Source organism: Anguilla rostrata, chromosome 4, assembly GCF_018555375.3.
Source record: "Anguilla rostrata isolate EN2019 chromosome 4, ASM1855537v3, whole genome shotgun sequence".
In the NCBI taxonomy this organism is placed as follows: Eukaryota; Metazoa; Chordata; class Actinopteri; order Anguilliformes; family Anguillidae; genus Anguilla; species Anguilla rostrata.
Window position 1 is genome coordinate 57804244 of NC_057936.1, and position 16955 is coordinate 57821198.

At 38.3% G+C, this 16955-nt stretch overlaps 1 protein-coding gene across 1 annotated transcript; it reads right to left on the reverse strand.

The window, feature by feature from the left end:
• Positions 1 to 1842: 1842 nt before the first annotated feature.
• Positions 1843 to 13818, reverse strand: LOC135253753 (atrial natriuretic peptide receptor 2-like). Its single transcript, XM_064333458.1, has 23 exons — positions 13732 to 13818; positions 13018 to 13108; positions 12401 to 12533; positions 11946 to 12069; positions 11408 to 11512; positions 11189 to 11291; positions 10813 to 10958; positions 10284 to 10356; positions 10060 to 10204; positions 9115 to 9201; positions 8776 to 8919; positions 8551 to 8672; positions 8027 to 8171; positions 7753 to 7801; positions 7555 to 7662; positions 7214 to 7333; positions 6755 to 6848; positions 6287 to 6374; positions 5776 to 5915; positions 5378 to 5530; positions 4321 to 4419; positions 3700 to 3791; positions 1843 to 2832 (listed from the first exon to the last, which is right to left on the reverse strand). Exons 1-23 carry the CDS (start codon positions 13768 to 13770, stop codon positions 2725 to 2727), a joined length of 2508 nt encoding a protein of 835 aa, XP_064189528.1. The 5' UTR covers positions 13771 to 13818; the 3' UTR covers positions 1843 to 2724.
• Between the last annotated feature and the right edge of the window lie 3137 nt (positions 13819 to 16955).

Genomic DNA, 16955 nt, shown 5'->3' on the forward strand with positions numbered 1-16955 from the left:
CACTGTGCATTCCTGCTAAATAAATTTCCGTTTTACATTTGTCACGGAGGTCACCAAGAAAATATATTAACGTTAAAATATTGTTCCTTTACGTATGTACACATATTCTTATAACCATGTAGTTTTCCTGAAATTGTTATGCTTTGTATTTACTGGAAGTCTATGCATTCCTGAGTAGCATATTTATTATTATTATTATTATTATTATTATTATTATTATTATTATTATTATTATTATTAGACAAAAATATTATATTATGTTTGTCGTATTTTATAGTGTGAGCAATAGAGGCTAAAAGAAAGCTGTGTTTTGGTTTGGAGAAAGGGCTACATTGTGAGAGGACTGGACAGACCAGACAGGCTAGTTCTTGGTGGGTGTTGGTACATCATTTGAGTAGAAGTGATACATAACAGATTTTTTCCCCAGCACTAAAAAATACAAAGACCATTTTACTTATGGAGATTGATTTTGATTTATGATTACTTTGCATTAGGACAAGCAAATTCTGACAGCCTTTGTCGTATAAATGAGTCAAAAAGAGTTATACTGAGACACACACACACACACACACACACACATATGCCTTGGTCTTCACATGAAGAGCAAGCTAAGTGTCTGCTTTTCAACAATTTTCTTCCACAAAGGAAGCCAAACACTGACCAATTTTACAGAGGGATGTGTTGGACTGAATGCATTATGCCCTAGTTTCAGCTGTAATAATTTCTCAGTGGATTTTAAAAATAGAAAGAGTGAGTAAAATTGTTTGCAAAGATCACAGGATTACAGAAATCAAACTGTCCTACTCCCAGCCTTTGTATTCTAAACCCGACTCTGGCTTTAACCAAAACCTATAACCCCAGACACTTAAATAAAATTGTAATTAAAGCTATGTACAGTTTATGACTTGAATTTGCAGATGTAGGGTGAATAGGCCTATTCCTGCCATCATAATATGCCATGAAAAACAAAAGAAAACTATGTACAGTTTTATGGTAAATATCAATTTCCCATAAAACATTCCCTTGTTTGACTGTTCTTTGCCCAAGATAATGAGTTTAATGTTATTGCAGCTCAGTTGTGTCTACTGACAATGAAGAACAAAAGTGTGCAGGCCAAAAGGAACTGCCCAAGATCCAAAGCAACCCCCTCATCTGTGAAAAATGGTAGTGGGGGTGTTATGGTTTGGGCATGTATGGCTGTCACAGGTACTGGCTCACTAGTCTTCATTGATGATGTAACTGCTGATAGCAGCAGTAGAATGAATTCTGAAGTGTATAGAAGCATATTACCTGCTTATGTTCAAGTAAATGTCAGCAAACTCATTGGAGGGGGCTTTATCCTACAAGACAATGATCTCAAATATACTAATAAAGGATTTTCAAAACCAAAAACTGGACTTGACTGTCCAAGTCACCAGATCGGAGACCAATTGAACATGTGTTTCATATGCTGAAGAGAAAACATAAGGCAACTAGACCCTGAAACCAGCAAGAGCTAAAGATGGCCTGGGAGAGCATCACCAGAGAAGATACTCAGCAACTGATGGTGTCCACGGGTTGCATACTTCAAGCAGTCATTGCATGCAAAGGCTATGTAACAAAGTACTAAACATGGCTACTAAACATGATTACATGACTAATTTACATAACATTAATATGTCACAAACATTATGGTGCCCTAAAATGGGGGGTCAGGGGTATATATAAAATGTGCTGTAATTTCTACATGGTGAAACCAACGTACATAAAAATACAATTAAATAAAAGCTGAGAATGTCTACTTTTACCACATGTGAATTGTTTGATTACAAATCTAAAAGGTGTAAATTGGCTGTGCAGTATTTTTATTAAGAAATTGATGTACCTGGCAGTTAAATGGTGTAACACAGATTTAGTTTAATTCTTCATTGGGAAATGTTTAGAACCATGGAACAATGTATTTTACTGTACACATGATCGCATAGAAAGAGACTGCATAAACTAAAAATGACAATAAAAGTTCAAAGTTCAATCCACTGGCACCGACATGTATAATAATGGTCAAGTCTGTTTGAATATAACTGTGAAGCATACTTTGTTGCCTCAATCCCAGCTATCAATCACTGTATATATTCTCAGATATCATAGAACAGTGTGTGTAGACATGGTAAATTAGTCTTTATCAGTGCACTCACTTTCTCCAATTATGAAGACATGGATGAAAAAAATCACCACGTGATCACACACATTTCACCAAGTACTTTCAAGTCAAAATACAGGCCATTATTTTCAGCAGATGTGCACACATGACTAAGGAACAGCTAAAACAATAGCATGATTTTTTTGTACTAACAGGTGAACAATTCTACATGTGGAAATGCATTAATTAATACACTGTCAAATACCAGTAGAACTGCTTCCTTATTTCATATATTACATTTAAAATTAATGTTAGACTCTTAAGGACACCATATACTGCATTTCAAATAATCTTTGGAATATAACTTTGCAAAAATACCAAAATGTATGCTTAGTCACTACAGTTGTTATCATGAGAATGGCATTGCCTTTTTTAACTAGAGTAAATTACATCTCACATTTACCAAGAATGTAAATTGAATATAGTATAATCTCCTCAGTACCCTGCTCAGACAGAAATGTAAATTCAGCTCTTTGTCAATTAAGTTTCCTATTCAAATCCGACTCCATCACATATGTTGATGATAGCAGTAGCGCACTCAGAGGCTAGTTACTGACAGGTACAGGACCTCCATGAGAGTCATTTCTTTTGCCCAGTAGATCACAGGGTCCCCTCTTGGCTTCCAGCCACCAAGTCGTCATTTCACCTTTTCCCTGTCAAAGAAACATTTATGCCATATGAACAAAAGACTAAATACCAAACTGCTTCTGCTGCACAGGCCACCGGTAATGAAATGCAATTCTTGAGGGTTTGTCAAGAGATGGGCCTACGCAGCATGTGTTGCCCTGAGAACAGGGAATGGGAGCAATTAGGTTCCTGTAAGTACTCAGCACAAAGCAGCTGAGGCCCTTCCTTCACTGACACATGCAACCCAGCTGGGTACGACACGCCATGCCCCCCCCACCCACCCACCCACCCCCTTGGGCCTGGTTTTCTTGCACACATCTGAGTTCTTTCACTACATTACACATTACAGGGGACTCAATATCACATAATAGTAATAGCATTAATATACAAATTTTCTGAACTTGTCCGTATACATTAAAGGTTAGTAAAACAGTATCATTTTTATCAACAGAAGGAGGCAGACCAGCACCCAAACCTGATTTTAATAACATAGTGACTACATTGCTAGGATTCTGTTGTTTAGTAGTTTGTTCAATAGGTTAACTTCAAAAGCAAAAGTCTTGGAATCAATAAGTCTTGATGTCTTGTGTTATATTCTAACTACTAAATGAGCATTTTTTGCATTCATTTTCTTTCATGATCAGGCGTATTTATTCAGATTTATTGTTTATATGTATGGACAAAATTATTTTGTAAAAGGACAAAAAGGTACAAGAAAAGGTACATTTTATCACAAATATGCTTGCTACCAGTATGGCTCTGGGCTGTAAAACATCCTGCAATCAATTGTACTTTTCACAGCTGTGATCTTTGCTCTCATACCAAAGGGCAAGCACACACACAATGTTGTGGCATTGGTGCTAGTGCACATGAAACAGGACAGGTTATTTTACCTTTACATTCAGTGACCCGCGACATGTCAGACGGTATCCTCCCAAAGTGTGTAGCATGTCTGCAGTGGTACCACTGCACTGGATCTTTAATGCTTCAGAGAGGAAACGCAGTTGAGCTCAATGGGAGATACTGCCACAAGCACATGAGTAATATAATTTATAATGCCTTCAAATTAATTTTCAGAAAAGGTAATATACACTTGTTGAGTATATTATCCAACATTACATCTGATGCCATTCCTATCTGTAAACACCGTGAGATGCTGAAATAAAAAGCCAGAATGTTTCTGCCCTTCCTCCTGCAGTGAGACAACTGTGTCAGAACTACAAACAACATGGCAGGCCTGCAGTGTGAATCTCCTGAGGCCCATGCAAATCACTCTGGCACCAGAAGACTAATTACACTTCCCCCCTGGGGAACACGTTGCACTGAATTGGGTTCTCATTTTCTGTGCTGAACAATGAGCTCGAGTGGAGCCTCTCTGAGCTCCTCTGTAATGCCCCTCCCCCAATGAGATACACAGAGCATATCTCAGCAGACTGCAATGTGCACCAAAAAAAAGAAAAAAAAAAAGAATAACAGCATGTGAATACAAAGATTCTGTGTCCTCAATTCTGTACCTTCACTTGTTGATTCCATTCTGGATGCTGTATTCACTGTATCGCCAAATAAACAATACCGTGGCATTTTGGTCCCAACAACGCCAGCAACCACAGGGCCTGTGGGGACACAAATTCATAAAAGTGGGTGCAGAAATGCCTTTTGAAAGAATGTAATGTTACATCTACACCAAATAAGTTCTAGGCAAGTAAATACATACCACAGGGCTAAAGGAAAAGACTGAATGCTAAAGTAATGCTTTCATCATGATTGCAGGCAGGGTGAGGTTTTGTAACAGTTTGTTACATAAGCATAGTGCATACCTTGTTATAGTGAGTAAGGAGACAGGGAGACTTACAGTTAAATGTACATGCATTGGAATAGTGACACAATTTTTGTTTTGACTCAGTACTCCAGCATTGGATTTAAAATAAAACATTGAAGGCAAGGTTAAAGTGCAGACTGTCAGCTTTTTGTCTGTAAAAACGGTCAGGCGTTTACATTCATATTGGATTATCCATGTAGGAATTACAACCCGTTTTATATAGTCCTCCCATTTGACATAATTTTACATTATCAGTTCTTTGAATTGTTTGATGTAGACAGGCTATATATTGTACATTTAGAAGTTGTAAAGTATTACAATAAATGAAAGTGACATGCAAAATTAGTGTACAATAATTAGCAGTCACCTACCAATGAGAAATGCTTGATCTGATTTTAACTGATATAAATGATATTTTAATGTTGTTATAGTTATGGAATTTCAGATGAGATGATATAAAGGTGTAGTGTTTGTTTTGAAGGCCCAAGCTAAAGCATCATGGTTGGTTTGGAGCTGTCTGACAAGTTCCACCAAGATCCTCAAGGGGCACATGGAAATTAGAAGTGTGAAATGTATTGCGTCTGCATATTACAGTAAACATATAATGAAAAAGAAAGGTACCTTAGCTACCATAAAATACATTTTATAATCTTGTGTTCCTTGGTGTATACAGCATTACAATTCAAAAAGTAAGAGCTGATTGCACAAGTCTTTCATTTTTTTTTACAATTATAAGGCTTTGGCAAGCATACCTGTGTGGATACCAGCTCGGATCTTCAATTGCGTGGTGGGCTTGTGCGGGATTTTAAAGCTGTGGCAAACATTAATCAGGTCCAAAGCCATACTGGCTATTTCACCTGCATGGTTAATGCCATTTTCATTTGGAACGCCAGAGACAACCATATCTAAAAATAGGCAAATTAACAACTCAGGTTATGTGCTGGATTAAATTTTAGGACATCTGCATTATCATGTTTTTAAATATGTTAAAAACCAATCTATTGTTATGCCAGGACCAATACTGATAACTGGAAGTGTGTAGTTATAGATTCTCTCTTAAGACTATGAGGCTTTAAGCCAAAGACAACTTAGATGGAATTCCGTAAAGCTGAATAACAAAATAAGTATTCAGAATGTGAAGCACACTCACAAGCATCTCCTATGGTCTCCACCTTGTATACATCATAATTGTCAATAATGTCATCAAACGTGGTGTAGAGCTTATTAAGAAAATCCACCACCTGGTGGGGGGTGCTTGATCCTGAGAGCTGTGTGAAGCCCACAATGTCACTAACATCAGGGAGAACAAAAGCAGCATGTCATGCACAGAGTTCAAATTTGATTAGATTAATATGCTAAATGAAGAAGGATTTACAAACAACTGGTAGTAGGTTGTTGGATTTTTTTTTTTTTTTTTTGTAGATAAAAAAATGTAGATAACCAAGGAAAGATAACAAGTGTAAAGTCACGATTCAACACATCACATGCTGCCCTGAAATAAAATATACTTTAAAAAAAACTGCAACAGTATGACAAAAACTACAATATCAATTGTAATAGTACAATAGTACATGCATTCTGATTGATTCTGGCTCTTTGGGAAAGTACGCATCATAGGAAATAATGAATGCGGTAATTCCATAACATCTTGAGACACCTGCCTGAAATAGACTGTCGCGTTAGAGTAGCTCTGAGCCTCTGCTGTCCTCCCCTGACGAAGGTCGTCGGCCACAGGCTTCGGTAACATACCTGGGTACATCGATAACGTCGGAGTGAAAACACAGTGCACTTCTTTAACACAGCATACTGTGCAGTATATCAGAAATAGTGATCGAGAATATACTCGAATGGGATTAGCCGTAACACAAAAAAAGCTCTAATTTTCTAAATGGTCTAACACTTCATTCCGAGATCTGACCTGGTCTTATTTTCACATGGCCGAATAGATCTATTTAAGAGAAGGAGCCATTTTATTTTAGTAATCGTATTGTGCAAAATTCCTTGTACCCTTTAAGGAATTGCTGGTATAAGGATAGTACACAGTCTGGATACAAGAACAAATACAGTGATGACAAATAGATGATCCCAAGGGCAACAAACTATCAACAGACAAGCTCTTAGCCACTTACTGTAAAGCAAGCGGTCTGTTTTCTGTTTTTCTTGGAGTAGATCTTGAGTTCTCTCAGCCACAATGGCCTCTAAATGTTTGCTATACTTTTCCATCTGGAGTTGAAACATAAAAAAAGCTCATAATTAGTTTCAAAATGTGACTCAGTGAAAGTCCTGTTGCCACAGACCATACCACTAAAATATTGATTTACACTTTTGGTTGTGCAATATACACTTTTTAATTGCACTTACGTAATTTGTTTGGATAAGAGCATCTGCTAAATGCCTGAATGTAAACTAAAGGGCATTTCAAAATATTAGAAATGATAAATTATTCTGCTAATCTATAAGTGGATATCCTATTGGAAATATATGCTAAATGATAAGGACATTTTAATACAAAACAAAAACAAAACAAAAAAAACTACATAAAGAAAAACACTTTAAAAGTACAATGATGCATTTATAATGTAACGTACCAGGTTCATCATCATGTCCACAGGGCTGACTTTATGAGGGTTCATTTTATCCAGCATCTTCTTCACTTGTTCAAAGGTAGGCCTCATTGCGACATTGTGGCACCAGCATTTCTTGATCAGCTACACAAAATGTTCAACTGTAGTTTAGAAAATCCTCCCTTGGGGAGTTTATGGTTAAATTGAATTTAACAATTTTCCATGTTTAACATATTGCGTATTGTCCTGTGCTTTAGCTTGTTAGTCATGTAATATTATTGTTAAGCTAAATGTTGAAAAAATAAAAAAATTTGGCAAACGTATGACATCAAACTTATTGTATTGTAAACTACTTGGATACAGACCTCGCAGTAATCTGCCTGATTTGGGCAGTCACTGTCTGATTTCCCTGTTTTCAGTTCGGGGAGGGAAGGCCGCCACATTACATCTAACTTTGCTGTCTCCATCTGCCCCTGATAAAGAGGATTCAATGACAGACTTAATTGGAAACATTTATCCAGGACGGTTAAGCAATTATCTGAGGCATCAGCTCGCACACTTACGGAAATAAGGTCACAGCGAGTAGCAATCTCCACCAAGATAACAGAGTAACTGAAAAGGTTTAAAACAGAAAGTCAGAGAAACCTATACACGTTAGACACTGCATCAGTTTCATGCTGTTCTTGGGACCGTACATATTCCATATTGTGTATGTTTTCCTGGCAGATTTTGACATAAAATATTTGTTTGGGCTTATAAGAACAATGTTTTGTCAACTTAGGCCCCAAGTCCAGTACTCAACAGCATACACTGTCCTGTTGTCTGCTGCAGCATTACCTGTATATATCAGCACCTGGAGTGGTATTGGAGCAAGTGCCCAGGAGAACCTCAGGGGCATAGTAAATTCGGTAGATATTTTCACAGGGGAAACCATTACTGACAGCCTCAAAGTCTTCCTTTCTGTAAGCGCAAAGTCCATAGTCTAAATGGATAAGAAAATAATTTAGTTGTTCAGATATTGCAACTTGTTTTATTTCAAAAGAGAGCTGTTTCCCATAAAACAAGCAATACTGGATATTGCACTGTACAAGGTCTATCAGTATAATTGCAACAAGCAGGAAAATAAGCTTTTCATCTGATACCTATCATGTCTATTGTGTAAAAGCCTTTTACAAAATGTCCCTCAAGAGATTTTTAAAATTAAACCAGAACTGTCTAATTGATTTTTTGTCAGACTTGTAGAATCTATTCAATGCATGCAAACTCCCTCATAACAGGACAAATTAAAGACGTGGCTATCGTGTCTAAGACAATGCTATTGACAAAAGACTGGTATTGAATGAAAGAGTTTTAACTGTTACCTGAAATCTTGCAGACCCAGCGATCATCAATGATACAATTTCTAGAGTGAAGTCTTCCATGAAACATCTTGTGCTGGTGGAGGTATGCCATCCCACGGGCAATGTCAGTAGCAAAGGACAACCTGGGGTGAAAATATATAAAAACGTAACGAAACATTACCAAAAAATAACAACAAAAGAGGACCAAGTCAAAAACTGCTGCAAAAAGGTGATGAATCAGCTTACCGAAACCCCCAGTTTATTGGAACATCTTTGTTCAAAAGAACATCAGCCAGGCTGCCCTTGGGACAATACTCTGTTATGATGGTGATGTAGGGAACGTCAATGGATCCACCGATGAATTTACACAGGTTAGGGTGATCAAGCTCCCTGTTGATTCAAATGAAAAGCCACAGTGAAAATCCACACGATCTTAAAACATTAACAATTACAATTCAGCTCAATTCAGCTTTTCTAATGAGTGTCTGAGATACGAGTGCATCACCACATGAAGTGTGACTGTGTCAGTGTTTGAGGTTGATGAACATGCACGCGAGCATATGAGGTTCGGTGCATTACACTTACCGCACTTCTTTGACCTCCTTCCTGATAGTTTTGGTCAGTGTGAAGTGTTTCTTCCTTACATGTTTAACTGCTACAGGTCTTCCATCACTGTCAGCAAACACAAAGTGCAATGAACACTACTTGAATTTTTAAAAAATTGCATCTCCATTCCACCACAATTTAGAATGTCCAATTCGCAAATATGTACAAATGTGCTTATATACACCCCTGTTGCCAGCTTGGGAGAGTGAAGAAGACAACTTGTGGTTCTTCTCCAAAACATACGGAGCCAGCTAGCGGCTTCTTTTCACACCACAGCCACAAGATTCGTACGTACAGAAGGGAGATGGAGGAGACCCAATCATATACACACGAGCAGACAGCAAGCTATGGGTGCCTGGACAGCCAACAGGATTCACTCCAGCAATGAGCACTGTTATCTCCACTGACTTAATCCCTCCCATATATCCCTTGGGATGACGCAAAGCCAACTGTGCGCCAGATGCAGAGTGTTCTCCTGTGCTACCTGCACCCACAGAGAGCGCAGCTGCAGAGCGTGTGTGCTTCTACAATGAACATGTCTGTGACAGCAAGTGTGACTGTGACTACACGCTGCACTACAAACCATACACTGTACAGTACCAAACAGAGGACAGAGATCATTGACGTGACAGCTGGTAACCTGTAGGTGTCTGCTGAATAGTTAACTTATCTTGAATAAACTTGAGCTTTTGAAGCAAACTTTGAGATATAATAACAAGTCCTTATTTTGCTATTTTATGTTTGTTATATTAAATGAATGAAGTACTTCAAATGAGAATGATTTGGTCATTAGTGGTTGATGTTAATGTCACAACATGCGCATTGTCAATGAACATGTCTTGAATTTATTTTCTAATTCATTCAGAGAAGGCAAACACCTACACTGTAAATATGAATTTCACATCCTTAATGAGTCTGACTTACTAAATGCCCGGCTGGATGAAGCCATGTTTGAAGGTGGTGTTGGCCACAGTACACACAGTGACATCGGTGGTTCTGCTCAAACTGGAGAGGCTCTTCACAAGCTGAAGGCTGGTTGTGCTACAGAAGCCCATATAGCACACTTTACCTGAAGGGCCAGAGCATTGAACACAATTAAAACCTCAGCATAGGTGAATCATAAGTGAATCTAATCAGCTATCTCTTACCAAACATGATGTTTTTGTAGTTTATGATCCAGCTCTCATCCCAAAACATCTTCTGTTTCTGGTATTGAAACCACTACAATGAGAGAATTATGCTATTAAGAACACATCCTTGAAAAAGTTGTGCAACACGTTTCCCCGAATTGTAAAATTTTCACATTTCCCAACCCGGCTTTAAAATATTTATACAATGCTTCAAGCCCAGTTTTCAATTGTTTTTATTACTTAATTAATGCTAGGGCTAGTTGCAAGAGCTAGCTGAGCTCCATCTATCTTGACCTGGTAGAGCAAACTTGGAAAATCATATGATAATAAACCCATATTCATAATAACTCATATGATAATACCCTTGTCTGTCATTTAATTAAATTAAATGTTTATTACTGTCACAACTGAGTGCATCACTACCATTTTATTGATTGCAACAATACTGAAATGAGGAGTGTTAAATATGCATGGCTTAGGCTAAGAGCCCTGGTGCCTGTTTCCGCGCAGATTAATTATTAATTTGGACATATGCGCACTGTCTCACCACCATGGTTAAGATGAATCCACTGCAGAACAGGGCCACGGGTAGTCCAATGGCAACTTTAATGCCAACTGCCATCGGACAGACCCCACAGTCTGCTGGGCAGGTGAGACAGCTTTCCTCCGGCTCACAAATTTCATCCCCGCACACTGATACAGGACAAGATGCACAGCACCCTGTTAGATTTCCTATGCGTTCATTGGTTTTCTCTCCTTATTGTAAATCTTGTATTCTTGTATGCTTTCTGTTAAGTCTTATTGTTTTTATGCTTTGCTCTGTAAAGTGTCCTCCAGAAAAGTACAATATAAATAAAAATTTATGAATTCCATGAAAGCATATGCACCACACAGGGGTGCATTACTGGCATAACGATGCTGACCTTGAGCACTTACGACCAGGACCTTGGACTCCAGTGCTGCATGCATCTGCCCCACTTTGATATGAGCAATCACAGAGGTTACTCCTACATGGACCAAGACCACCTTAACAGGACGAGACATTCGAAACATTACAGATAATGACAGATGAAAGAAAATCTTTTTTAGCTTGTGCACCTAAAACTAGTCTTGTGTATTTGTTCAGTTTCACTGGGAAGCACCTTTGATGTCCAGAACTGCTGGCTCATCTTGCCTGCCTTGGAAACAGTATGCGTCACAATTTTTCCATCATCAGGGATCCAAGGGCCACAGATTCCCCCTTGTTTCTGCGGAGGAACATTGATTGGAATCAGACTGACCAAACCGTGTGGCTCCTCACAATAACACAAATCCTGATTGTAGAATTGCTCAAGAGTTAAGGTCACCTTGCAGTCACAGCACACAGAAAAACAGAACCCTACAGCAAGAGTGGGTCTTAACGAATGTTAATTGTGACCCAGATTTCCACCACTGATGAGGTATACTTGAGGCCTCCTGCCCTGCTCATAGTAATCAAATTGTTTACCGCTGTAGCCAGATGATTACACAGCCAATGGCCTCTGTGCACCTATAATTAACTCCCAGCTGCTGATGTAAAGGCTTAGGCTGAGAGGAACGAGAATGACGGTACTCTCTCATTTGCTCTCCCACTCTGTCTGTCACACTCAAGGTCAGCGGCAATTGACCAAGTCAGGATACAGAGTAATGCAACATACTGACCATCAGAGCAAGAGGGCAGGAGTGGATGTTGGCGTGGTACACACAGCAGTTGTGCTCATTGGCACTGTTCCAGTTTGCAGGACACTCCTGCTCATTACAGAACCTCTTGGCCTCTGAAGAATTGCTGTAAGAGGAGGAAAATCATTTCTCCTGTTGGTGGTCTACTGTCTAATGTTTCAACCAAACTCTACACACAAAATATGTTAGACAAAGAGATGCTTCGAATATATGATCAGCTTAATTAACAGTAAATGCCCCCTGGGGTTTATTTTTGCATATATGAACTATCCACACTTAATCATACTAACTTTGTCGAGTAAGTATGGAATTTTACATTATTTTAATTTGTTTATAGTACTGAATTGTGACCAATTACAGTACATCTCCATGCAACTGTTTGGAGTAACACCTTTCCTACTTGTGAATATCCTTTCAAATGTCCCATTTAAGCTCACCTGAACTTGAAAATCTTGTTTTCGACTGCATACTCATAGAAGGAATCCGTAGCAGTGACTGAATAAGTGACGTTAAACTCTTCTCCATTGCTGACTTTTTCAGGAGGACGCTGGATCCAACCCATCTCCAATCCTTTGAATAATAACACACAACAAGCTTTCTCCTCTGAGACAAGGTTACATGTGATCATCATAATCCATTATGTTACATGGTTAGCTGATTATTTGCTTATTGCATTTGGTAAGACCTGCAATACTCACAGAATTGTTCTTTTAAAAAGTCTAGTGAAATCACTACCCCTCCACATCTACAACTTACCATTATAAATTCAATTTCAAGAAAACAGTTTTTGCCACCTGGTTTTCCTGATAAAAGCTTCTGATATTTGATATGAAGTACATCTATTGTCTATGGTTGAAGGAAAAGGGCTGTTGTAATATTATGCATCATCATTGCCTTAATGTTATCCGGCATCTGTGGGTCTTATTGCATTTAATGTTTGGCTGATTCAATCAAGAACACTGAGTATATTTTTTCAGTGGACACTTTGCACAAGAAAAAATGTAACAGGAAACTATTTATTAATATTTGTCCACAGCGAAATGTTCAGGCTTACCCCCACAATCGATCATATTATAATCATTTGGCTGTAAAATTGGCCAACAGTCATATTCTGTATTGTCCAGATCATGCCAGCAATCCACAGCCTATAAGAAAAAATAGTCTGACTATTGTAAAGGGCATATTCAAAATGTACACAATAGCTTCTTAAAACATTTATTTTTTATATAAAATTCATACAACTCTCTGTATGGTAAAGAAATTTCCCCAAATTCTCATTTTCTGCTAACATTCTACATTCATTATAAATGAGAATCTGAAATTAAATTGATTCTACTGATTCTGTTTTAAAATCGCTCTAAAAACAGTATGTTAACAATGACCACAACTTACAATAATAAATCTCAGACTACTTCAAAGATGCACTTGTAGATGCACTCCAACGCAGTGGAAAAGGCATTGACCATGCCTGCTACCGCCAAGTGTTTTTGACATTACAAGAAAGCACAGGGCTTTCTCTGGGATCTCAAATATAAAACCACGTTTGTTTCTAACCTGAAACAGCCTAAAGCAAATGCTCATCAGCCATGTCATACTCAGGTCAAAGTGATAAAATCCTAAATGAAAAGCATAAAAAAATCACACTGAAAAGTGTACTGGATACCCAAAGAGAAATCGGCACCTGTTCAGTCACAATTACACGGACAAATAAATCTGGTGCTCTGTCACAGATTTATGGATGTGCGGGCATTTTGTATTTTGTACTCACCAGTATGAGGGACAAGGAAAGGGCAGTCCACAGTGCCATGCGGTCCTAGCTGGTCTCTCCAGCGAGGACTGACAGTATGTGAGGGGCTAGCTCTCCCCTCCTGGCTTTGGTCACCCTTAATTGTTCAATCAGAGAAAGAGTGCTCTCTGCAGACCCCCGTTAATCACGACCAGGGCCACCCTCGTCCTCATCTCACAAGCAGACTTTATCTCAAGTGTCTACATAAGCACAACACACAATTATGTTATTCATTTGGCAATTTTTTGTTGAAAAAACTTATGTTTGAAGATGTGTAGGGGGCTTACCAGTTACAGCCCAATGGCCTTCATTTTAGTGCTTAAAATAACTCATAAAATGTGTTCATACACAATCATAACTGAATAGATGCAGTGAAATATCAATTAAATATTTATTTTGCTATATAAACTATAAACAAATAGATGCACACACGTAAAGACACCCTTTGAAAACACCTAATTTCATAAATTCAGCATCCCACTTTTAAAAACAAAACAAACGTTTCACACTAAGGAGTTATTTTGTGAACTGGTCTGTAGAAAAAAAACGAATAATTACAGTGTATAATAATGATTTCAAATCTGTTAATCAATCTATTGTAATTGAATTATAAATGTGTGGCTCTGCTCTTAAAACACGACTACCATCTTCCGGTCAGTAATTCTACATTGCAGTCCATAAGTATTTGGACAGTGACCTCATTTTTGTTATTGTGGCTCTGTACTCCAGCACACTGAATTTGAAATGAAACTATATAGAAATGTCCATCCATCCATCATCTATACCCTGGTTATGGACATGGGAGGTGCTGGAGCCGATCCCAGCATGCATTGGGCAAGATACAGGAATACACCCTGGACAGTTTTCTAGTCCATCGCAGGGCTGGCAAACACACCATTCACTCACACACTCATACCTAGGGGCAATTTAGACTCTCCAATTAACATAACCTGCATGCCTTTGGAATGTGGGAGGATCCCGGAGTACCCAGAGGAAACCCACACGGCCCTGGCCTGAATTCCACACAGAAAGGCCCTGGCCTGGATTCCAACCAGCATCAGCGTGCCACCCTAAATACAAAAGTGCAGAATGCAAGCTTCAATTTGAGGGTACTTACATCCAAATCTGGAGATCCATGTAGGAATTACAGATGTTTTATGCATAGTTTTTCCATTTTAGGAGACCAAAAGCAATTGGACAACTGGCTGATCAGCTGTTTCTTGGCCTGCTGTGCATCATTTGTACATGCACAGGAAAGCTTACAAAAGGACCAGAGTTGATTCTAGGTGCTGCATTTGAATTCGGAGTATCTAAATTGATCAGAGTCAAAATCAACTGTTTGATACATTTTTAGGAATGCACTGGTGAGCTCAGCAATAGCAAACCACCTGGTAGACCATGGATGACAACAGTAATTGATGACAGAAGAATATTTTCAGTTGTGAAGAAAAACCCCTTTTCAACTGTCAGACAGATCAAGAACACTCTCTAGGATGTAGAGAAGACTACATTAGCATAATGTCAGAGGGTTCAGCGCAAGATGCAAACCTGTGGTAAGCCACAAAAACAGAGCAGCCAGGTTAGAGTTTGCTAAGAAGTACATTGAAAAAACTGTAGAGTTCTGGGATAAAGTCTTATGGACAGATGAGATGTGTCTTAATCTGTACCAAAGTGAGAGAAAGAGGAAGCTGAGAGAAATAAAGGAACTGCTTATGATCCAAAGCATACCACTTCATTTGAGAAACATGCTTAGGTCCTACCAAACACCTGAAAACTGATTAGATGGTGCTTCACCTTGCAGCTGGATAATGACCTCAAATGTTCTGCCAAAGCAACAGTTTTTCAGGGCCAAATAGTGGAATGTTCTTGACAGGCCAAGTCAATCAACTGACCTGAATGCTACTGAACATGTGTTTCACTTGTTTTCGACATGACCAAAAGCAAAAATCCCCTGAAACCCCTCAACAGGAACTGAAGATGGCTTGCGGCACTGGCCTGGCACAGCATCACCAGAGCATATCCAGCATCTACTGATCTCTACGGGTCACAGACTTGAGATATATATTATACACACCCTCAAATGCAAGCCAACAATCTGCACATTAACCTAGTTGTTTCAACTTCAAATCCAATGTGTTGAAGTACAGAGCCATAACAACAAAAATTATGTTATTACCCAAATACTGACAGAATGCACGCCATTTGAATAAACCTGTTCTCAACAACAAAAATCACAATAGCCTCTGAGCTGCAAAAGTATAATTAGGAAACTATGGTAAAAAAAAAACAACATTTAATCAGAATCCTATTTTTTGGAAATACACATATCACATTTAGTTACTACACTAAAAAAACAAAGATCATTAACTAAAACTAATACATTACCTCCTCAGTGTAGTATTTATTGGATGTCTTAATTATATTCAGTTACAGCAGGCCAATGAAATTTAACCTGCATATTTGAATACCACAGTATTCTAAGTGTAAGGTAAAAGTTATGTTAGTGTGAAGGGGATTACTGTATGGGAAGCCAGTACTGTACGTTATTCCAAATTGAACCATAACCTAAACTGAAATTTTTATTCCACGTCCTTAAATTCTCATTCAAAATTTAAGTAAATCCCAAATTGCAATTATTTATATACATGTACAGCAGCTGTGTGTGGCATGCATTTGTTTCTCTAGTACCTGTACAAGCTATACAGGTATAAGTTTCAATTATTACATGCATCTCAACGTTAAATGACTGTGACATAAGGCAGATGTATTAAAAATTCTCTTGATAAACTTTTTTAAAAGTAGTTTCACACAATTTTGAAGTCGGCTTGCCCACTGAAATACCTATCAGAGTTTTCAGAAGTATCCTTGTTTCAGAACAGCTTGAATTAGTTTCAATTCTAGAACACAAAGTAACCAAACGGGATTTTCCCAACCTTTCTGAAAAAGAGAACTGCACAGATAATATTAGTTTATAAAGGCGTATGCTGACTGTGGAACAGCAGGAAGAATTTCACAAAGGACTCATACAGAACGGTGATCCTTAACATTGGCAGTCTAAAAAGGAGAATCGCTCTGAAAAATGCAAACTGAGCATGATCCTCAGCAGATTGACGTTTCAATGACAGACTTCCCTTCAGCTATTTTTATTTAAACAATTATGGCCAGTGTATTTACATATAACCACCTATGAACATTTAGTCAAGGTG